At 41.4% G+C, this 23,566-nt stretch overlaps 1 protein-coding gene across 2 annotated transcripts in view; it reads right to left on the bottom strand.

The window, feature by feature from the left end:
- GLB1L2 (galactosidase beta 1 like 2) overlaps nucleotides 1-22,000 on the bottom strand; it is a 50,108-nt gene extending 28,108 nt beyond the window's left edge. Inside the window, exons 1-6 of one of the 2 annotated variants that reach the window (XM_074216271.1) lie at nucleotides 21,484-22,000; nucleotides 7,123-7,320; nucleotides 4,924-4,992; nucleotides 4,141-4,236; nucleotides 2,045-2,153; nucleotides 759-851 (exon numbers count right to left, since the gene is read on the bottom strand). In XM_074216271.1, coding sequence (XP_074072372.1) covers nucleotides 759-851; nucleotides 2,045-2,153; nucleotides 4,141-4,236; nucleotides 4,924-4,992; nucleotides 7,123-7,320; nucleotides 21,484-21,572 — 654 coding nt within the window. In that variant the 5' untranslated portion in view covers nucleotides 21,573-22,000. Of the gene's footprint in view, nucleotides 1-758; nucleotides 852-2,044; nucleotides 2,154-4,140; nucleotides 4,237-4,923; nucleotides 4,993-7,122; nucleotides 7,321-21,016; nucleotides 21,165-21,483 lie in introns of those variants that run through there. The other variant, XM_074216272.1, reaches the window with a different exon arrangement.
- Between the last annotated feature and the right edge of the window lie 1,566 nt (nucleotides 22,001-23,566).

Below are 23,566 nucleotides of genomic sequence, written 5' to 3' on the forward strand. Positions count from 1 at the left end.
ATGTCACACAAAAAGTAAGGGGCAGAGCTAAGACGTGAACCCTGAAATTCAGCAATGGGCTGCTACAACCTTTCCCCATTCTCCTTTTCCCTCTTGAATTTATAAACCTCCTTTAAAGCCCAGTTCATGAAAATCCCTCCATGAAAAGAATTACCTGATCCACCAGGCAACAATGCCTCAGACCTTCGCCTTCCTGTCCCAATAAAACCATTTTATTATATACCTAAGATCCTTATGTACTTTAAGTTATCCTAAAGTATTAGCTTACTAACCATAAAAAGTGAAAGAACTACACCTGCAGTTTATGGAAATACAGACCTGAGAAGAGACAGTAAGCTCCCTAAGTTTATCTTAAACTTGACCACAAAGTGACCTGCACAGAATAGGCAAAAGAAGGTCTGGGGAAGTATTTTTGATTGCTATTCTATCTTTTCTCTCCACCTATCTTTAGTTTCTATTAAAAGACAATTACTAGTGCTTAGCATACTACTGACTGATGCTTAGCATACCTTGTTGATAAGTGACTATTTCCATTGCTATTCCAATCCAAGTAGAACAAGGACCAGGGTCAGGGACATCACCAGAGTCTCAGCCTCCCACCTCCTCACCTGGAGCTGGTTCCATTTTCTAATTGGATGAGCCCCCAGGGAATGAATTTATCTCCAAGGCGTAGCAGAGACTTCTGTGGTCATGAAGGATGAGAGGACAATGAAAAAGAAAACTTGGGAGACCTACAGACCCAGCAATTCAGGTCTTACCATCTTGATATAAGGCATATAGTCGGGGTCCTTGTCATAGGAGCCGTATTCATTCTCCACCTGCACAGCGATGATAGGCCCTCCCTGTTTGTACTGAGAAGAGAGGAGAGGGACGTTAGCAATGAGGCCAACTAGAGAATGAGGGTGGGCCTCTAATAATATCACTCCACTCCCATGGCAGCCTCTTCTCCAAATCACTTCATTTGCTGCAGTAGGACCACATACCCCCAATCCCACCTCACCTCTATTTGGACCTAACAATGTCCTGGTCTATAATTTCAAGAGGAACCATGGTGAAGAATAAACACTAACTATACAATTAGGAACAATCACTCAGTCTCCCACAGACTGTTTCTTCATCTGTTAAATAAGATGGGTGCTCCTACTTCCCAAGGTGGTGGTGAAGGAAGCTCTTTGTGAGACTACAAACAGTATTGATGGGCACTATTGCTCTCATCCTGGCTCCCCAACAATCACACTCACTCATGATCTGTGGGGATTATGGAGGCATCCCAATGCATGAACAGTCATCACTGTTCATGGGTACTATTCCTCATCATCAATGTCAGTACTGTTAACCTTAGAAAATAAACCTCCCAGGGGTATAGTTTGCTAATACCCCAGTAATACCAAGAGACATTATGATGACATTCTCAAGAGAAAGCTAATTCTAATTCACTGTGATTGAAACAGAGAATAGTTGCTATTCAAGACAGGGTGGAAGGATATCACAAGAAAAAGACAGGTAATCACAGACCTATAGACCAGAATATGTGAATGTGTTTATGATTGTGAGTGTGTGTGTGTGTGTGTGTGCATGCACATCTATGTGTTTCTCTGGAACAGGGACTTAGTTGTGTGCAATTAGGAGCCAAATAAAGACTGTCTGTAGATCAACAAGACATTCATTAATTATCCATCTTCATGTGATGAAAGGCTCTATAAAGTCCATAAATGCATGGGCCCTGACCTCAGCATCTAATGAATTCAGTCCATGATCAATTTATTCTGAAGGAAATGTAGCAAACATGTGTCCAAGTACTCATATCCTATATAGGCAAATGGAGAAGAGTCTTTCCTAATGGTGCTTGAAGATAATCCTGTAAATCAGAAAGTAGGGGAGGATAGGGGGAAGAAACCTGCTATCCCAAAGAGGAGGACCTGGAGTCAAAGTATGACCTATGTCAGGTTTTGTGTTTTTCAACACATCTAAAAGACTTAATGAGACTCACCTATTTCACTAGGAATGAAGGATGGAGAAGGGCATATGAGGGTGTTTGATTTACCTGCAATGGAACCACCCTGGGAATCAGATGATTAAAATAATGATCCACAGCTTTAATGAAACCCTTGTAGGTTGTTCTCAGCTCCATGTTGGAATCTTGGAGTAACCAGCTAGGAGTGAAAAGAGGAGAGGTTCAGGGCCAGAAGAATGGGGACTGATTAAGGGATGAAGCCAAAGACCAGGGCTGACCTAAATTCTCAGAGTTCTCACAAGCCACCAGAGCTCAGACAACAAGTACCTCAAGCCCTTCATCCATGACTGCTCCCCGCTAGAGGGCACAAGCAGGAATTCAGACCAGGCTCCCCATACAGTCAGGAGACTGGCCAGCGGCAGAAAAACATCTCACCCCAAGGACCTCTGGGAGGCCTGGGGGTCAGCCTCCTGACCACTTCCACCTACAGTTCTCCCAAACCAAACAGTTCAAGGGTCTTCTAGGAGTAGAAAACCTAGCAGAACTCAAGCTGTATCTTTTTTCAATGGCCACCCATGAAAATGAGCTTGAAATCAGAATGGAACAATCAGCCCACTCCGCAGACCCAAAAGTCAGTCATCACCCATTCTCATGGAGGCTGTGGGTGCTAACAGAGACAACCTGGTTTCATCAGCCTAGCAGAGCAACCCTCAGCATGGGAGAAGGGACCTGGGTGCAAGCTAGTATAGCTTTCATACCACCCACCTTAGGATCCCAAAACTACACAACAGCCATCAAACTAAGGATAATTTAGAAAGTTCAAGCTACTAACTTCTGTACTTCACCCTCTTAATTGTCTGTGCTTCTAAGAGTTTCAGTTTTAGATTTAGAAATCATAAGCACAACCCCAAAGTGATCTGCTGGTGAATAATCAAGAGCATAGAGAAGGTGGCAACTTTCTTCAATCTAAACATTCATTGAATCCCCCCCACTCACCTTTGAATCAAACTGGAATTGTACCTTGCTTCATGTCTGGCTTTTGTCCTTCACCTGATCCTGACCCTACTTAGGGTGTGTTTGTGTGTGTGTGTGTGTGTGTGTGTGTGTGTGTGTGTGTGTGTGTGTATGTGTGTGTGTGTTTATGCTGCCTTTCCTAATGGATGTCACGTCGCAACATAAGCAGGTGAGACCACACAGAGATCTTGGTGCCAAAGGTATGTGGAGCTGTCTTAACATTCCTTAATCCCCTCCTGCTGTTATTACCCCAGCTCAATTCAACCTGATAAACTCTGAAAAGTTCATAAGACTCTTTCACTCAGGCTCAAGAAGGTATGGAAAGAAAAGGAGAGCACCATCACCAATATTCTGTATGTTGGCAGCCTCCTCTGGGGACAGGTGTTATGGCTGTGAACAACAGGAAACAAAAAGAATCAGAGGGACCCCCAGAATGGAACCTGCTGTGCAGGCAGAGAGAGTTACAAGCAGATACGTTTGTTTCTGTTCCTCTCAGAGCCTTCTAGAGTGGACGGCAGGTGATGAATGGCCAAGTATATGATTCTATACAAGAATGGGACCCATGATGAGGACATGATCCTCATCCCTCAATGCACTGGGGAGGGAAAAATTGTGGACATTGCTCATGTAAACAAGCAAGCATTCGTATAATTAGAAAATGTGAGCAGCAAAGTAAGCATAAACTAATTAGCAGTTTTGTCCCAGCTATGGGACAGTCATCCCTTCCTTCATTCACTCCTTTCACTGTATCAATAGTGCCCATACTATGATAATAAAGGAAAACCTAAAGTATATAAAAAATTCCTCATATTTATGATTTCCTTTTGCTTTTCAAAGTACTTAAGCATTTTCTCTCATTTTCTAGCTTAAACACCAGGAAAAAGTGAGATGAAGAGAAATTAAATGAGTAGCCTCTAACACTTTGTTGAAGCAATAAGTGCTGTATGTGTCCCATCCTGTCAGTTTCTACTTGGCACCCTATCTAAAAATCTCATGGGAATTCTGTCTGGATGGTATACATTACTGTCTACAGTTTTAAGGGTTCATATTGTTGTTTTTAATGTAAAGAAGAAAATAGGCTTTAAAACAAATCACATGCTTCTGTGGTTTACATTTTGAATGAGCTCATGGAACACTGGAATCATTTTCCTATACATTCACTTTGACCTTACCTTGGCAAGCCTCCGAGGTCCCACTCACTGCAGATGTAGGGTCCAGGGCGCAGAATCACCCATAGCCCAATCTCTGCTGCCATCTGGATAAAAGCCCTAAACAAGAGACAGTGTCAGTGCCTTTTAATAAAGCCAAAAGCAGAGGCAGGGATATGAAGTCTTAAATAGCAATCCTGGATCATTGCACTGCTCAGGTACTCTCCAAATTGAAGTCCTCCTCAAGTCTGAAGAGAGTTCTTAGTTCTGACAAAAGAAGAAGCTGGAGCAACTATTACCCAGAAAGGAATGGATTTTCCTGCCCTAGGACGCAAACAGCTTTTCCCTTCTTCCCAGCTTCCAGACACAGAGTCAGGGAGTTCCCATCTACCTAGATGTTCTCTGGGGGTGCAGAAAAGGAGGAGCTCACAAGGGTAGCTCACCCTTACTTTGCCTTGTCTTACAGGCTTTGCTAACCAAGGGCACTGTCAAAACACAGGTGGCAAGTTTCAGACTGCTGACTAAACCTACAAAACCCTGGGCTTTTAAGCAGCTTCTCTAGATTAAGACAGGAGAGAACTGACCCTAGAAGCTGGGTCATAGCCCTGCTAGAAAAATCAGATTATCTGATGGAGAGGAACTAACTCTGAATATAGGGGAGAAAGATCTTAACATGTTAGAACCTTGGACCACAGAGTTTTGGTTTCAAGAATAAAAGTCAAATTTCCTCTTCCATTTTTCTCCTCCATTTACAGCATCCATCCTCCAACCTCCCCGTAATGCAATAGTTTGACCCTTAAGACTTACTCTATGTCCAAGTTCCCAGTGAAGTTAAATTTTCCTCTTTCTGGCTCATGGAGATTCCAAGGAACATATCTGCAACCAAAAGAAGAGTCGGACAAGATTTGTCTCATTTTATCTGTCTCCAAGTAATCTTTCCCACCCTGAACTTTAGGATCAGAAAACTGGAGGATGTTCTACCATTAAAAAATTTTTGGTAAACATTCAGAGAAGGAACTATGGAGTCTGAATGCACATCAAAGGATACTATTTTTAATTTTTTAATTTTATTTTATGTTTTTCCATTTTTTAATCCCTTTTCATGTTTTTTCCTTTTTGTTATGATTAATATGGAAATGTTTAGTATGTATAACTTCTATACATCTCCATATTAGTCATGTATATAACCTATAGTAGGGCAGTTAGGTGGTGCAGTAGATAAAACACTGGCCTTGTGGTCAGGAGGACGGGATTTCGAATCCAGCCTCAGACACATACTAGCTGTGTGACTTTGGGCAAGTCCCTTAACCCTGAGTGCCTCAAATCCAGGCCATCTCCAGTGATCCTAATCCATATCTGGTCCCTGGATCTTAGATGGCTCTGGAGGAGAAAGTGAAACTGGCAACTTAGCACAGCAGCCTCTCACTCAAACTCAATTCATGCGCTTGTCATGGCCCCATTTCCCTGATGTCATGGTCTTCTTTGAGAATGAAGGACAAACGTTATTATTAGATGACCTATAGAAGATTACTTGCTGTCAAGGTGAAGGGAGATGGAAGAAGGGGGAAAAATATGAATCTCAAAATCTGACAAAAAAAAAAGAATGTAGAAAACTATCTTTGCATGTAGTTAGGAAAAAAATTAATTAAAATGAAAAACCTTTGGTAATATACCCTATGGAGTCTTTCCAGGCTCTTTCTGCCACCCAACTGAGGCTGCCAACATTTAAACTGAATCAGAAGAATCGACAAACTGAGTGAGAAGCCTGCTGTACTGGCATGTCTCTGAGTAGGCTCAAAAATAAATGAGAATCTTTGGTGATTTACCCTTATGTTGGATTATCCAGAGCTCAGACCCCTTGCTATTTAGAAATGACCATATCTGTGATTTCACTGATATAGGGCACTCCAAATAAGTAACTCCCTCTACCAATATGGACTGCAACCACTCTACAACATTCAGTGTTAGAGAGCTGTCATTATACATCAGACTCAGCTTCATTACCCATCTGATTCATCAGACTTAAGTCACAAAACTTTATAGTCACAGCTTATGTGCAGAATTTCAATAGAATCATGTGTTCCATGGTTTATTAAGAGTGTTTATGTCTTTGGAAGAAAACCACTGGACCATGTCAAAAGCATAGTGATCCAGGAGTCAGTTCACCATGTTCAGTCTGGTCTCCAGAGGCCCATGTCCCTTCTTTACATCCAAGGACCTACATACACAACAATCCCACTTCCACTGTTCCTCCACTTTTCCCACACCACATCAAATAACATCTTAGCTATGTAGTTACCTCTTTCTCTTTCATAACCCGGACAGTTAAGGTTGAGCATGTGTATTTCTTTTCAAGGGAAATTTGCAATTTATCTAAAGGACACAAAAAATCATATATCTGGTTTGCAGCAAGTATATAACTTTCTGCTAGATTCATCCTGAATTTCAAAGGATAAAAGTCCATGAAGCCAGGCCTCTATATCCTATGGGTCATATTTCTTCCTCCCAAGTTGACAGTTAAATAGCCTTCTTCTTGCCAAGATACTTTGCCACACACCCTTGATTCCACTAACACTTCCCAACAAAAACCAGTGTCAGCCAGTCCTTCTCCTTATACAAGATTATTATAATGAAAACACATCACAAATATCATTTCATCACAATTTTATCTTCCTTACTGATCTAAAAGTTTCCTGGGAGCAAGATGTTTTCCTTAAGAGCCGAGGGACTTATCTGAGGACAAGGACTGTTTTTCCCCCCTCTTTGTCTCTCTCCTGTCCACACCCAGTCCTGTCCTGACTTCACACCAATACCATTCTTCCATGATGTCCATCAGTCTGTGTATCCCCCAAAACAGGTTTGCTAAGTGGTTGTGGCTCAGATATTTGGGGGGTTAAGCTGGAAATAAACAAAACTAAGTCTGATTTCAGGTAGCCAGGCTCTAAGTTATGACCACTGGATAACAAAGGATGGTACTGGGGAGGGCTAGGGAGCCTCAATACTTACGTGGTGAGGGTGTTTAAGCCACAGGCCTTCAGCTTCAGCAAGCGATCTCTCCAATATTCCCTGGGCACTCGAAAATAGTGGATAGAGCCCCCAAAAATCTGGAAGTGGGAGCCCTCCAGCAGGAAGTTCGGGCCTTCAGCCTGCAGTCCCAAATTCCTGTTCCAACGCCGAAAGCGGGACAGATCACTCCAGTTAAACCTCCAGTCAAAAGGAAAGGGAGTTGGTAAATCTTCAGAATTCTTTTCTAGGTTTAGGCAATGGGGCAGCAAGAGAGACACTTCTTGCTCTTCCAAAAGCCTTGAGTTCCCCCCACCACCACCAAAAATAAAGATAAAGCCGGCCTTTCCTTGAGGTAAACCTGGACAGGAGGCCTTCCTCCACTCCACTCACATAGGTATGCCCACTAGCTGAGGAAGAGCAAGCTGACGAGGATGAAGGCAGGAAGAAGACAAATACAACTCTCACTGGGAAGGCTACTGTACTAAAAGGAGAAAGGGTGCAATTGGGAGTTGTGGTGAAGCGGGTGAACAGGTTACTCGGGGGGAGGCTGCAGGCTAGGATGAAGCCAGCAAGCTGGAGGATTTATGCCACAGAGATATGAGCCTCTAGGCTACTGCTCAGGACAGTACCTCAGGGCCGCATTATTTCCACAGTTGTCCAGCTTAAGGGGTAGGTACCTGGAAAAGGGCAGTTTGGTTAGAAGCAGCACCTGTTACTGAATCACCAAATGTTTAGGTCCTATTTCTTTTCTTAAGAAGACCAAATGTCAGCCAAGAAACTTTGTCAAACAGAGACCTAGCCCTAGGAGTGGAGTTAGAAACCCATAGTCTTAAAGTGAGAATTACCTCTACATACCCTCAATTGAAATCATAGCCCTATGATCTCTTGGGGCCCCTGCTCATCTCTTAAATCTTGCAATGATTTATAATAACAGCTTCATGTATCTGCTTTGACCCTTCTCTATAACTTAGTGAGAGGGCTTTGAAAATTATTGCAGTTAATAATTCATCAGCTGGTAATGAACCTTTCCATTTCCTAGCCTGATTGACTTAACATGACAATTTATAAATAGTAACTTACATTTACAAATAATAACTTATAACAATAAAGCACTTCATAGACTATCTCACTTGATCCTTTAAGTTTCTGAAGTAGAAACAGCAAATATAATCTCCATTTTACTGAAGAAGAAAAGCAGGGCTCAGAGATGTAATATGACTTTTTAATATCAAACAGCTATTGATATCACATCCAGGAACTGAATCCAAGCCAATACCCTACCTACCACACCAGACTTTTATTTAAACTTTCTTTAGTCACAAAACTGCTATTCACCATTCACCAAACTTCCTCGCCTGAAATGTCTTAAATTCTCTTCTTAGGCTATCAAATGCTACCTACACCTCTAGGTATCATTCATTTTACCACCATAAAGTGGCTGTCCCAATTCCCAAAAATTACTATAACATATTAATCCAAAAAGGTAGGATCCTTACATACCTCCTTGAAAATGACAATAGAAACACAAAAGAAAAAAATGGCTAAGACCTCACACAATAAAAGAAAAATCATCCAAGAAATTTAAATGAGCAGAACAAAGTATAGATAAAATTTTGAAAAAAGAAGCAAAGCAGAATGTAAGAATGAACCATCTATGGTCTATCAAGAGATATCCTCAAATTGTTGACACATTCAAAGAAATTGGGCAATTACTGACACTTAAAGGAATTATCACAACACTAAAACAAAAAGAAATTTGGGTTGGGTTTATTTTTTGGAAAATCACTGAAAGAAAGGTAGAATTAAAAGATACTTAAAATGATCCATAATAAATAAAGAAAAAGGCTAATATTGAAACTACAAAAAAAAAGCTAAAGAAACAATCAACATATGACAATGGAAACGGGAATTACATAAATATGAAACAGTTAAAAATACTGGTCCCCAAAATAATAATGTATCCACAGGTTAGATCTAGAAGACAAAAGTTAAAATAAAAACTTCAGGATTACTGATACTCCAGATAATTTAGAAAAACACAAGGAAATTTTCAAAAAAAAGTTCCACAGAATTTATAAAAAATAATGAAGAAATGCAATTAGAAATAACCTACCGTGGCAAAAAATTGGAAATTAAATGACTGTCCTTCAATTGGGGAACAGCTTAGCAAACTGTGGTATATGTATGTCATGAAACACTATTGTTCTATAAGAAACCAGGAGGGATGGGAATTCAGGGAAGCCTGGAAAGATTTGCATGAACTGATGCTGAATGAGATGAACAGAACCAGAAAAATATTGTACAACCCAACAGCAACATGGGGGTGATGATCAACCTTGGTGGACTAGCTCATCCCTTCAGTGTAACAACCAGGAACAATTTTGGGCTATCTGTATCCAGAGAAAAAATTATGGACTTGGAACAAAGACCAAAGACTATTACCATCAAATTAGGGGGGGGAAGTTATATTATTATGTAATTTTACTATCTCATACTTTATTTTTCTTTCTTAAGGACATGATTTCTCTGTCATCACATTCAACTGAGATCAATGTATAACATGGAACCAATGTAAAGACTAACAGAATGCCTTCTATGGGGGGGGAGGAAAGCAAGAATGGGGGGAAAATTGTAAAACTCAAAATAAATAAAATCTTTAAAAAAGAAAGAAAGAAAGAATCCACAGACCCTTGACAAGAAAAAAAAATAAAGATTTAAAATTCCTGAAGACATCATGGTTAAATTCTGGCATTACAATGATAAGGAAGAAATATTTTACAAATTGCCAGAAGAAATGAATTAATAAAGTGATTCGCACATACTGGGGGGAAAAAAATCACTCAGTTTCTACTATTGTCTGATAGTTTTTGAAGTGCTTTATAATAGAGGCAGCTAGATAGCTCACTGGATACAATACTGAGACTGGAATCAGGAAGATCTGAGTTCAAATTTTACGTCACACACTTCCTAGTTACGTGATACTGGGCAAGTCACTTAAGATGTTTAACTCAGTTTCCTCAAGTGAAAATTGGATTTAGAACAGCACCTATTCCTAGAGTTGGTATGAGAATAAAATAAGTAAATATTTGTAAATTATTAATACAATATCTAATATACAGTAAACACTATATAATGTTACATTAGATTGGGAAGCTGCTTGTGCAGCTAGGAGCTTTACAGATAAGCAGAACATCATATATTCATAGTCTAGAAGCTTCCAAGAGAAAAGAAGACTGATGGCAGCCTTCTTTTCCCCAAGGAACTGCTAGATTATAAAAATATGATGACTTTTGTCATCCTAATTATTCACGATTTCTCCTCCCCTGATACTCCCTTATAGGGGGAGAATTGTTTCTCCTCCTCCTTTTGTAGCAATTTCATAAATATACAAGCTTCTGTTTGAATCTGAAATTTTTAGTTAGCTTTATATACATGTTCATTTCTCTTGTAATAAATCTAGCTGAGATGCAACATTTTCAAGGATTTGTGATATTGTGTTTAGTTAACAGTTAATGCTATCTAGTATTAGCATTTTGACAGGTACCAAGAAAAAAATAGGATCACAGCAAACTTTTAAAAAACAAGAAATGAGGGGCACTTAGGTGGTGCAGTGGATAGAGCACTGGCCTTGGAGTCAGGAGGACCTGAGTGCAAATTCGACATCAGATATTCAATAATTGCCTGGTTGTGTGACCTTGGGCAAGTAGCTCTTAATCCCATTGCCTTAAATAAATAAAATTAAAAATGAAAATAAAAAATAGAAATACTAGAGAAACTGGAATATAACAATTATAAAATTAATAGGCATGGAGTCATCAACCTGGAACTGTCCCCCTCCCCAAAAAAAAAACACAGCATACTCTATGAAAACATATATCTAAGAAGTAAATACTGTTAAAATTTACAGCAATATCATCTTTAAGAAAGTCTTCCAACAACAAACCACCATTTGAGCCTAAATAAATAAATATTTTAAAACAACTCAGTTTTTTTAAGTCAGATACATTCATTCACTGGAGTCTTCAGAACACAGGATTAACTAAACCTCTAAACACTTGAAAATAGTATTTCAAAGACAGGGAAGGAAATGAAAAAGTGAAAAGAAGGAAGGGGGTAGGAAAATTCCAAAGCAATGCTTCTATAAAAGTGGAATACAAATTAAAGAAACCTTCATAACAGCTATTAATGATGGAGAAATTTTATTTAAAGTGATTCTACTAAGCTTGGCTTAATAATAGAATTTTTTAAAAGAGATGGTTTATTCCCTTCTAATGTAACAATTGAAGAAAAGACAAATCTAAGAATCCTAACACTAAATGGAAATACACGTAATTTTCCAATATAACCCAAAAGAGTAACAAAATAGATTAAATAGTGCTCGTAGAAATCCAGAATCAGTAGATATATATTAAAAGCAAAGACAATAGAGATTTTTCACTGGATCTGTAATCTCATCCGTGTGACTATTCCCCCTGGCTATACAGACTTCAGCCCATTCCTGTCTGCCCCTTCTCTGTGACTATGTCCATCTTTTCACCTCCACGAAAGATATAGCCAAGATGATGATGGCTTTCTCGCAGATCTCTTGACATTGTCTCACTAACAGTAGAGTACATGGACCACACATAAATGATCCTTTGCTGTGGGACTGGCCTATTTTTATTTTTATTCTATAACACATGTCCCTGAAAACATCCTTAATGATGCTTCTCCTACATAATTCTTCTTTAGTTGCTTATACCCATTATACTCTCCTATTACCTTTTAGATGACATTCAACTTTAGTTTTTTAGATACTAATCTAAGACTTACAACCACAAAGAATCAGTAGATTAAGAAAATGGGCCTTTATTTCAAAGAGGTCATTAAAAGTATTGCATAATATTTCTAAGATAATCCAATCTATTCTTTCTTCTTACCCTATACCAGGTCCAACTCATTTTCCAAGTTTGTAGTTTATGTCCAAGATAAAGATCTACTGATAGACCAGTTCTGGTCCAAGACAGTTGTCCCTCCCAGCTTCATCTCCTTGAAGACCATTTCCACTTCCTCATTCTGTGTCATGACTCAGAAAAAAATAGGTTTTGTTGCTTCTGGCACATGTTAACTCTTTCATAGGTCTCTCTGAGAAAAAAAAAGTTTTTAAATGAGTTTCCTTTTTCTTTTTTTTTTTTTTTTTGGAATTTTTATATCCAATACTGGGCACCCCAGCCTAGGGAGAAAGCTTACTAGGCAGCATCTAAAACAGTTTTTCTATCACTCTTCCAATTATGGTGCATGCAATCTATGGGGCTTTGGAAAGGCATGATCTGATCCAAGGCCATCAAGGCCTGAAAAAGTCCCTTATCACAAAAAAAATTATGAATATTATATAACTACATTCTTTTTTTTTCCTTTTAAAGATTTTATTTATTTTGAGTTTTACAATTTTTCCCCTAATCTTGCTTCCCTCCCCATCCCCCATAGAAGGCAATTTGCCAGTCTTTACATTGTATAACTACATTCTTGTTCTCAGTCTTAAATGACCCGTCTCCCTAAATTTTCATGTATACATTCATTCATTCATCAAATATCAAGGCAGTTCACTAGAGACTAGAGATAACAAAAAATTGAATCCCCAGGCCTTCCTTTCAAGAAGTTTTCTGAATAAGAGAAGAAAAAAAAAGGACAAAAACCATGATAATACACAGGAGTATAAGAGAAGAGTGTAGGAGAGATCCAAGGGCTAAGAGAGATTAGAGGAAAGGGAAGATTCCTTCCTTTGCCTTGGGTAAAATACGGAAAAGGGGCAGTGTGGATGGGGAGGTCAGGCAAGGGTTCACAGATGAAACAGAGTTTGAGGTAGAATTTGAAGGAAGTAGAGAATAAGCACCAGACAGAAATGTAAATAAAGACATGAATTTAGAGGAATAGGGAAGTAATAGACAGAGAAACTCACCATGCACTCCTATCTTTTAGATGACACTCAACTTTAGTTTTTTTGTATTCTATTCTGAGATTTGTTCCACAAAGAACCAGGAGAAGAATACTGTTATTAAGAAAATGCGCCTAAGTCAACAGGATACATAAAGAGCTATCCAATTTGACTGAAATAGAGATTACAAAAAGGGAAATACTTTAAGACTGGAAGGTAGATGGGGCCAATCTATGGAAGGCTAATTAGTGATGGTATCTGTCCTTCATTTTTGAAGAGGCCCAGTGACATCATGAGGTGATGTCTTAAGTAAAAATTGGATTTAAATGGGGTATTATACAAAGTATCAGCCTCACTTTCTTAGCACCTCCATTGTCTTAATACAATTCTAAGCACTCCATGGTACCTGCTTCAACCACCTTCATGGGTGTTGGAACAAAGTGTTCCATTGATCTATTCTACCAAAATAAGTCTTCACACGCTTGGGTAGACACCCCTACTAATTCTCTGAGTTTCAGGTCCATGGGTTACCTTTAACCTAGTTTAGTCTATCTGCCAAAATGTATTACCAAGGTGTGGTTGCTGCAAATACTATAGTTTCTTGGAGCAAGATTTGGGTGAAAAGGTGGGCTCAGCAAATCCTTACACCAGTGGTAATAGTCTTCCCCAAACACCAAACTGGGAGGCAAAGGCAGTTTTAGAGCAGAGGAGCAAAATGGTCAGGACGGTGCATTAAGATCAATGATGTGGATGGATAAACTGGAGGCAAGAAGACTATAATAGAAGACTTTTAAAAATAGTCTAGTCTATGGGGCAGCTAGGTGGCACAGTGGATAGAGCACCAGCCCTGGAGTCAGGAGTACCTGAGCTCAAATCCGGCCTCAGATACTTAATAATTACCTAGCTGTGTGGCCTTGGGCAAGTCACTTAACAACACTGCCTTGCAAAAACTAAATAAATTAATTAAATTAAATGGTCTAGTCTAAAAGCCTAGAAAGAGTGGCTGAAAAGTCCCAGGAAAAAAATAAATGTGAAGATATATTAGGATTTGGAACTGACAGGGAGCCTAAGTTATGAGTCAAAAATGGCTTTGGGGAGTCCTGGTGATTGAGAAGTGGTACCATGAACAGAAATAGAGACTTTAGGATGAGATACAATATTAAAGTATATCAATCAGGAAATTCCATATTTATGAAAAGTGGGCAATTTTTCTAATGCATCAACATGAGTGGTTTCTATTGCTTTTTTGGGAAATTTCCAAGAAGAAAATGGAATTGAAATTCTGATTTTGGAATGGAGCAAGAGAGGACTTTTTTGGCTGAAGAGTTTCTTTTGAATGTCTTCTCTAAGACATTCTAGATAGTGACACTGAGAGGAAATCCTGAAGGAAGAGAAAAAGATAAAGAAAAAGGGAATAGGAAGAGAATGATCCATGTTAAAAATATGCTAATGATTGACCAATCCACCAACAAAGAGTTGGGCAGAAACCTTACTTGTCCCAATGAGGTCAGGAGAAAATAGGTTCCATGTTGCTTGGGGGTGGGGGGGGGAGAAGAAGGCTCAAATACCTCCTCTAGTCCAATCTCCTGTACCAGTCCACTCCACAATACTTCATCCAGGCTCTGGTCAAAGATCTACTTTTAAACAACTCTACTCTAGAGCAGATCTTCAAAGATCTTCTACTGAACTAAAAAATCTTCCCTCATAAAACATTCATCCTGATTTTCCCTTCAAGTGCTGAAAAATTATCTGTAGCCTGGCTCAAGAGCCACTCCTTTACCTTCCATTGGAAGCTGAGTGACCATTTGTCTGATTGTCAATGGAGGGAAATTAGATTGATTTCCATACTATAACTCTTCAAATATTAGAAGGCAGCCATCAGAGCCTTAGTCTTTTCCTCTCCAGGATAAACATTCTGTTCTTCACAGAATGGTCTCCCATCCTATGACTTGTTTGGTTGCCTTTATTTGGGGGCACTCCATTCCTCACACAGTTCTCTACACCTGGTCTGATCAAGCCAAAGAACAACAGAGCTATTGCCTCTCTCACTTTGGTGTTGAGGCATCTCTTAATGAAGTCTAGAATAGCATTTTTGGCTGCCATCTCACAGTGATGACTCACATTGAGCTTAAAGACCACAAAACATCTTGATGAACAGCCATTAGCACTCTTCCCCCATTCTGGACATTTTAACCCAAGTGTAGAATTTCACATTTATCTCTTCTCTATTTCAGCTTATTAGATATGGTCCATCATTCTGCTTGTCAAAGTCTTTTGGATGACTGCCATTCTGAGTGTTAGCTATACATCTTAGTTTAATGCTATCTACAAACATCACAAGCATGCCTGCCACCATCCAAAGCACTTCAAAAAAAAAAAAGTAAGGGCATGAGACTAAGGACAGATTCCTGGGGCACTTAATGACAACTCTCTGCCTAGAATCACTTATGTTACCAAATCTCCTAATATACTATTAGCTAGCCCAAATTTCTCCATATCTTCCATAAATGATTTTGTCAAAGGTTCTACTGAAATCTAGGTAAACCATAATACAGCATTTTTTCCTATCAAAAGAAGGAAATAAGGTTATCTTGGAAGAATTCATCACTGATGAATCCATTGGTTCTTTTCTAGATGGTCACTAACCATTTTCTAATAATGTGTCTATAGACTCTAATCTTTTCTTTTGGTAAACTGAGATAAAATGATGTCAGGCAGCATCATGCATCACATGCTTTCCATGACTGTTCATTCAACAAACAGGTATAAAGTACTTATTTTGTAAAAATGTACAGTCCCAAATACCAAAAATACAAAGATAAACCATGACAGTTTTCCTAAGAAATTTAAAATCTACTTAGACTATACCATGTTTACAAAAATTATAATACTAAGAAAGAATAATAGAAGAATAGGAGAAATCCAAAGTATTTGAAAGTTCTAAGAATTCCAAGTTCCAAAGTATAAAGTTCTAAATAATTGACTTACAAATGAAATTTTAAGAACATAAACCTTAGTAAGTCAGAGACTGCTTAGACTACTTTGTATGACTCATTACATTTTTATGCATATGATCTCCTGGACTAGATGATAGACTACCTGTGTCATGGCCAATGTGTTATACTTCTTTGCATCACTCAAAGAGTTTGTCTTTCAAGTTATTGGGACTTATAAAATACCTGCTGATTAAGGAAGCTCATTCTCTGTGCATGGTAGTCTCTGGGTAATATCATTAACTGGGTCAAAAACAGTCTTGCAAATAGGTACACAACTAGCCTCATATCAATCAGGAAAAAAGCTTTACTCTCAGTGGAAGCTCCATCACAGCCTATCAGTGAACCAGGATTTGAGTCCTGAGCACTGTCTATTCCCAATCCTTTTCTCAGCCATCACATGATGACTACCCCAAAATGTTGATATAGCATCTTCTATTTGTTTTGGCCACAAGCCTGTTTATACCAAGGTAGCTGCTATAATCCTCACTTAATATGAAAGTAAAATGAGGTAGAAAGAATCATAGTAAATCTCACACTTGCTTTTTTTTCCAGCTTTTAATCTAGAACAAGGATTCTTAAACTGGGATCCATGAGCTTTCTTTTGAGAGGAAATACTTCCTCCCAAGTACTTTGTAATAATATTTCAATATACCTGATTTTCATTGTAATCCTTTCTAACTTAATTATGCATTTAAAAACCATTATGGTCCATAAACTTCACCAAACTTATGTCTCAGGGATCTAGGACACAAAAAAAAACTTAAGAAAGCCTGATCTACGAGGTAATGGAGAGTTAGGACAAATGAGAAGAAAGAATGAATGTGTTTCTAATGTGAAATATCACTTTGTGACTGTGCACAGTAACTCACACTTTAGTAGAACTCTAAGATTTACAAAGCCCCTTCCCCACAACCACTCTGAAGGACAGCTAACACATATTTTCACTGCTTTTTGCAGATGAAGAGAATGAGGGCAAAGAGAAATTCACTGACTTGTCCAAGGTCATAGTTGTAGTAAGCATCAGAGCTGGGGCAAACTCAAATCTTCTGATTCCAAGACCACATATGCCAATGAGTTTTTGGTTCAGTCGGTTCTAAAAGTTGACTACCAAGCAAACAAACCCTATCAAATGACAAAGTCTTTTCGTCCTGGGACATCCTCGGGAGAATTCTCTGGCTTCCTCAGAGGGACAATGAGACAATTACCTAAAAGCTTCTCTAGAGAACCCCTTTCAAACCATACAAATAGTTTATTACTTCCCCTCTCCCAAAGAGTCAGTGCCCAGGGAAATTTTACTCCATGTGGCTCAGAAATGAACTTCAAATTTTCATTTCTGAGGTCCCAGAACCCTTAATTTGGCATCAGGAACTTCAAGCAGGATGGTACAACATATAGCACATACTCTGGCTGGACAATGTGCTAAGCATTTTACAAATATTATCTCATTTAATCCTCAAAACAACCCTGCTATTAATAACCCCATTTTACAGGGGGAAAAACGGGGCTAAGTGTCTTGCCCAGAGTCAGTGGCTACACTTGAACTCAGGTCTCCCTGATACCAGGACCACCAGCCTATCTGCTGAGCACAGCATCTGGACCTTCCTTTATAACACAAAAGTGAAAATAATAGAATCACAGAATTGAGATCTAGCGAAGAAATCTTAAAGTTACTTGGTGAGTTCACTTCTCTTTTCAAAGAGCCTATTCCCATCCCTAAAAAATAAGAGTCTGAGAAGTACAATTCCCAAATTAAGCTGTGAACTTTATAAGTTGTAATGCCCAAAGGACAATAAAACTGTGAACACCCTTTGATCCTGCAATATCACTACTAGGTCTATAAACCAAGAGATCATAAAAAAGGGGGGAAAGACCTACATGTACAAGAATATTTATAGCAACTATTTTTGCTGTGTCAAAGAATTGGAAATTGAGGAGATGTCCATCAATTAAGGAATGGTTGAACAAGTCATAATATAAGAATGTGATAGAATACTGTCCTTCTTTAAGAAACCATGAGCAGCCAGACTTCAGAAAAGTCCAGAAAGACTTGCAGGAACTGATGCAGAGTCAAGTGAGCAGAATCAAAAAAACACTGTACACATTAACAGCAGCACTGAATGATGAGCAGCTATGTTGGACTTGCTCATCTCAGCAGCACAACAATGAAAGACAATTCTGAAGGACTTGTGATGGAAAATATCGTCCGTGTCCAGAGGGGGAACTATGGAATCGGAATGCAGACTACAGCATACTATTTTTGATTTTTTAAATTTTGTTTCATTTTTTCTCTCAGTTTTTTCTCTTTTTGTTCTGATTCTACTTCCACAACATGATTAATATAGAAATATGTTTAACATAGTTATACATGTATAACCTGTAATAGAATATTTTGTATCTAGGGGAGAGAAGAGGGAAAGGAAGGAGGAAGAAAAATGTAGAATTCAAAACCTTGTTCCCAAAGAGATAATTGAAAACTATCTTTACATGCAGTTGGAAAAATAAATTATTTTTAAAAAACTAAAATAAAAGTTCTGTTTAAAGATTAAAAAAAAAAAAACCAGCTATAGCCCTGGTCTCCTTCAATTCATATAATAGCTTCCCTACTTAGCCTGGGAAATCCTTTCACAGGTTCCAGTATGGTAAACAAAGACAGGAGCAGTCACTCTAATCGTTATTCCTCTTTCCTATCTGAAGGGGTCTCTGCTTTATAACAATGAAAAAAGTTTCTCAATTTGACCAAATTTAATAAGCCCTCCTGGATTTTATTGGCATTTTATAATTTTATGGGCTTCTGAAAAATTATTGCTTCTTCCGTACCTCCCACCCCTTTCCTGTAAACCTGTATTGTTCTCATCTTTGATTTACATCTTCTCTACCTCCACACCCAACTGGTTCAGGCATTCAACAAGTATGTGAAAGCCTACTATGGCACCTTTCCTTTCCTACGGGTAGACCTTGAGTTCTAAAAGCCCAGAGAGTGCCAGAGCAGGAACTGAAAACATGCTTCTCAGGAAAATGTAAGATTCCCTGGAGGAAGTTCATTCTTATTTTATGGGGCATAAATATTGGCTGCTTCCTGGAGGCTTCCACCTTTCTCAGGAAGAGATGCATATCAGATCTGAATTCAGATTGAAGAAAAAAAGCAAATATAAACTACTGATGATATTAAGGAGACATTCTTGTGGTGTATGGAGAAGATGGAGGAAGGTGGGATGGGCTTATTTCATTGAGTTCTAAGTTTTAAATCCTTCTACCTCTAAAGACATAGGTTCCAATCCTGTCCGAAAGGTCATTCTGGTTCGTTTGCTCCTAGAAGGTTCACAAAAATAGCTGCTACATCCAAGTGACAGATGAGCCAACAGAGAACTTGCTACAGCACAGATCTGATCATGTGATTGATTCCCTTATTCTATAAACTCCAGTGGTTCCCTTATACCTCCAGGATCAAATATAAAATCCTCTATTTGGAATCCAAAGCCCTTTATAAATAATATACTCCCTCCTATCTTTCCATTGTTCTTATCCCTTACTCCTCAATAGATTCTCTGATCCAAAGATGAAGGCCTTCTAGCTGTTCCATCAACAAGACTCCATCTCTTGGCTCTGAGCACTTCCTTTGGCTGTCCCCTGTACTCAGAACCCCCACCTCCTCAGCTTCAAGTCCCAACTAAAATCTCATCTTCCAGAACTTACCAATCCCTCTTAATTGCAGTGCCTTCTCATCTATCTTGTGTATAGATTGTTTGCATATATCTTATTTGTATACTGTTTCCCCCAGGGACAGTCTTTTGGCTTTCTTTGTTTCCCCCAGGGCTTATCAAAAGGCCTTAGTATGTACTAGATGCTCAAAAAATGTTTACTGACTAAGTGAATCTGTAGTTAAAGGAACTACCTTTTACCTTTCTTTGTATCCCAGGTTCCCATTCTGGATCTTACCCAGTGTAGTAAGCTATTAACAAATGTTTATTGACTGGGCTGACAGATAAAATCTGGCCTGGGGGCTGCTCGTGTTGGCTTCCTCTCCTACCACCCCACGGTGAGGTCCCCTAGGACCACAGAAAATGGCTTTGGACACCTTCACAGTGTCCTAGCTAAGCAGCCAGCTTCCCCATGACTCTGCCTAGTTCATCCGGCTGCTACAAGAACTTGAGACTTCCCTCTTCCCCCCACAACACAAGGGAAGAGAGGCTTCTCAGTGAGATACATGCGGGAAAGGTGAGCAGCTGTCTTTGTGGGACGTGGAGCAATTAATTTGTCATCAGTCCAGCCTAAGTTTTTCTTTAAAAAAAAAAAATCTGGAAATAGGGGAGGGGGAGGAAAAGAGGTTGCTCACAAGGGAGAGAACAAGATATCTGTAACAGCAATATTCCAACAGGTGTGACCTGGAGGGGGAGGGTGGCTCCTCTGCCTGCCCTCTAGTCCAGCTCCCTTTTACAAAAGGTAAACAAGGCCCTTTCCAAGGACTCGGGTCAGTCCTGATGGCTCTCCAACTTCCACAGGAAAAACACAAGTGCAGGTGACTGAAAAAGCCTGCCTGTTCTCTGTGGTCAGGCTAGTGAGGGAGGGTGCAAACGACGGCTTGGGGGTGCCCGTCATTCTGCATAACCTTTCACAAAGAGAGCGTGCCACCGGTCCTTTCTCACACTGTCCTATCCAGGTGTCAACAAATTCGGTCTTCTCTCACTCAGGGTCATCACTGTGGGCCACAAGGGGTGGGGGGAAGAGGGGCCGAGGACAGAAGCTTTATCCTTCCCCCCTCCCAGGCTTCACCGGGGGCCCCCCACGCCAACATGGGGCCGGTTCAGTGTGTAGAAGGGCCAGACTTCTTTTCTAGGGTCACATCTAACGTTTTGTGCTTTGGCTTTAAAAAAAAAAAGTTTCTGGATTTTATACAAGTCCTAAACAGCAAACATCCTACCCAACCGGACGAAAGCAGAGCTCAGAAACCAGAAAGGAGGCAAAGGAATGGGGAATGACTAGTTACCGAAGTGCTGGTGTGTGCGTGTGATGAGGTACCCCCATTATTCAAGGGAGAGGGAGGTGGTCCTCACCAAAAGCCCTGGGCTGATAACATCTATGGGGGCAAGAAACGTGCAATGGGCCCAAAAGTACTGGAAGCGTGGGGCCACGCAGGGTCTTACTGTTGGGCAGAAGATGGCATTGGCACACATACACAGTACACGCATGCATGCACGTGTGCATGTATGATGCGGGTGGGTGGGTGCGTGTGTGGCCGCAGCCGGCCCCGCCCCCCGCGTCCTCCCTGACTCCCCCCCCGCGGGGCCCGGGGGGGGGGATGCGGGGCCCGGGGGGGGGGGGGGCCGCGGCGCGGAGGGAGGCCGAGGGGCGGGCGCGGGGCAGGAGAGCCCGGGCGGAGAAGCCCGAGGCTGCCTGGAGGCGACCTCCGAGGGGACGAGGGGCTGGAGGAGGGGGCGCGCGGCCGGCGCTCACCTGCGCACCAGCAGGAAGCCTATGACCGCCAGCAGCACGAGGCTCAGTCTCCGGCGCTGCTCTCGCCGCCGGCTGGAGCTGCTCCACATCTTGGGCGGCGGCGGCGGCTCCGGCTCCCGCTCCCGCTCCGGCTCCCGATTGCAGCCGGCCCGCGGCCGGAGCCCGTTTCCTAGGAAACTCCCCGCTCTCGGCCCGCCCCTTTGGCTGCCTGCCTCACGCGGCCCCGCCCACCCCGCCGTTCATTGGCCGGCTCCCGACGCGGCCCCGCCCTCCTCGCCTCACTTGGCCGAGCTCCGGGACTGACGGGAGGGAAGGGGCGGGCCCGCGGCGCCGGGCTCCTCGCGGCCGAGCGACGGGAGAGAGAAGACCCGGGCCGGGCGCCGCGGAATGCCGGGGCAGGTTGGTTCTTTTCCCGCCTCCCGCGGCCTCCTCCACGAGGCTCCGAAGGGGAGGCCCCGGGGGCCCGCCGCCCTCCCCCGGCTTCCTGGGCCCAGAAGCCACGGAGCCGGGAAGGCAAAGGCCAAAGCCGCCGCCAGCGGCCGAGGCCCCCAGCGCGCAGCTTCCCCCGTGGGGAAATGATTGTTCCTAATTACCATGGCAACCGGGGGGCTTCCTCCTCCCAAGGTACAAGTTTTTGTGAGGTCAGATGCCCCCGCAGCCCCTGGGCAGACGCGGGAGCCCTCTGCCTCAGTTTCCACGGTGGGGGTGATGCGGGCAGCGCGGGCGGTGCCCGTGCACCCGCCGCAGCCGAGCTCTAGCCATCCCCAGCAGGGGGGAAGCGGAGGCCCTAAAGCCCGATGTAAATGCTAGTTACCAGCCCACGTTCCTGGCAGGTAGCCACCTGCTCAGGTGGGAAACCTGGCCTCACCCAGGTGGGAGCCAGAAAGGAGCTTCCAGGGCCGGCCGAGCCACCCCTAGCAGATGCACAAGCCGGGCTCAGAGATTCAGGGAGCATCGGGACCTCCCATCCCAGAGCTGCCGCCCGCCCCGGCCCAGTCATTAGTCCGGGAGCCGGGCTAAAACAGGAAATAGTAATAATAAATAATAATTATAATAGTAGGGCGGCTAGGTGCTGCAGTGGATAGAGCACCCGCCCTGGAGTCAGGAGCCCCCGACTGCAAATCCGGCCTCAGACACTTCATAATGACCTGGCTGTGTGGCCTTGGGCAAGCCACTTAACTCCAATGCCTTGTAAAAACCTAGGTCATAATAATAATAATTAATAATTATAATAAATAGCATCTATATAATATCTAAGCTTGACAAATATATCTCCTCTTCCCAAAAGAGGACAAAGTCCCATTTTACAATGGTGGAAACTGAAATAAACAGATTGTGACTTGTCCAAGGTTACTGGTGTCAGGCTACACTTGAACTGGGAACTTCCAGACTCCAGTCCACTGGCGCCGCCTACCTCAATTTGTGTCATCTCTACCACCTAATGAAACATCATCTTTTAATCATAGTTGCTTATAAATAGAATAAATAGATCAAAGATTGATAGAATTAAAAGTGGAAGCTACCTTTGTTGTATCTTGCCCAATGCCTTCACTCTATAAATGGCCAGGGAGAGATGAATTAACTTTGTCATAGAATTTGAACCCAGGGCCTCTGATTCCAGTCCAGTATTCTTTCCACATTAGCCTACCTGCTAAATCTTATTAACCATGAGGGTTCCAGGATTAAGGGACTGACATAAATGAAGGCCCCAAAACTCCCTGGAGCTCATTGAACTGTTTCTGAACTTCAGGAATTTCCAGGATAATCTTAGGGGGGGAGGGCAGAAATCATCCATAGCAGTAGGGAAGCAGAGAATACCAGCACCATCCCTTTTGCTTTAAATCCATTTGCTCTTCTGGTGTATTAAGTGCTGAGTTTGCAAGCCTATTTCTGAGTTTAAAGAGGTCTCCTTAGGAGCCAGATTGGTCAGCAATTCATAGTTACCTCTCCCAAGCACTGGGCAAATATTTAGACAATTTAATGATAAAAAATTCAGAATAAATAAAATGATAAAGTAAAACCAATCTGTTACATGGGTCTTCGCTTTTCTACCCCTACCTCACTACTCCTGACTAAAGAGGGG

This window comes from Macrotis lagotis, chromosome 1 (assembly GCF_037893015.1).
Source record: "Macrotis lagotis isolate mMagLag1 chromosome 1, bilby.v1.9.chrom.fasta, whole genome shotgun sequence".
NCBI lineage: Eukaryota > Metazoa > Chordata > Mammalia > Peramelemorphia > Peramelidae > Macrotis > Macrotis lagotis.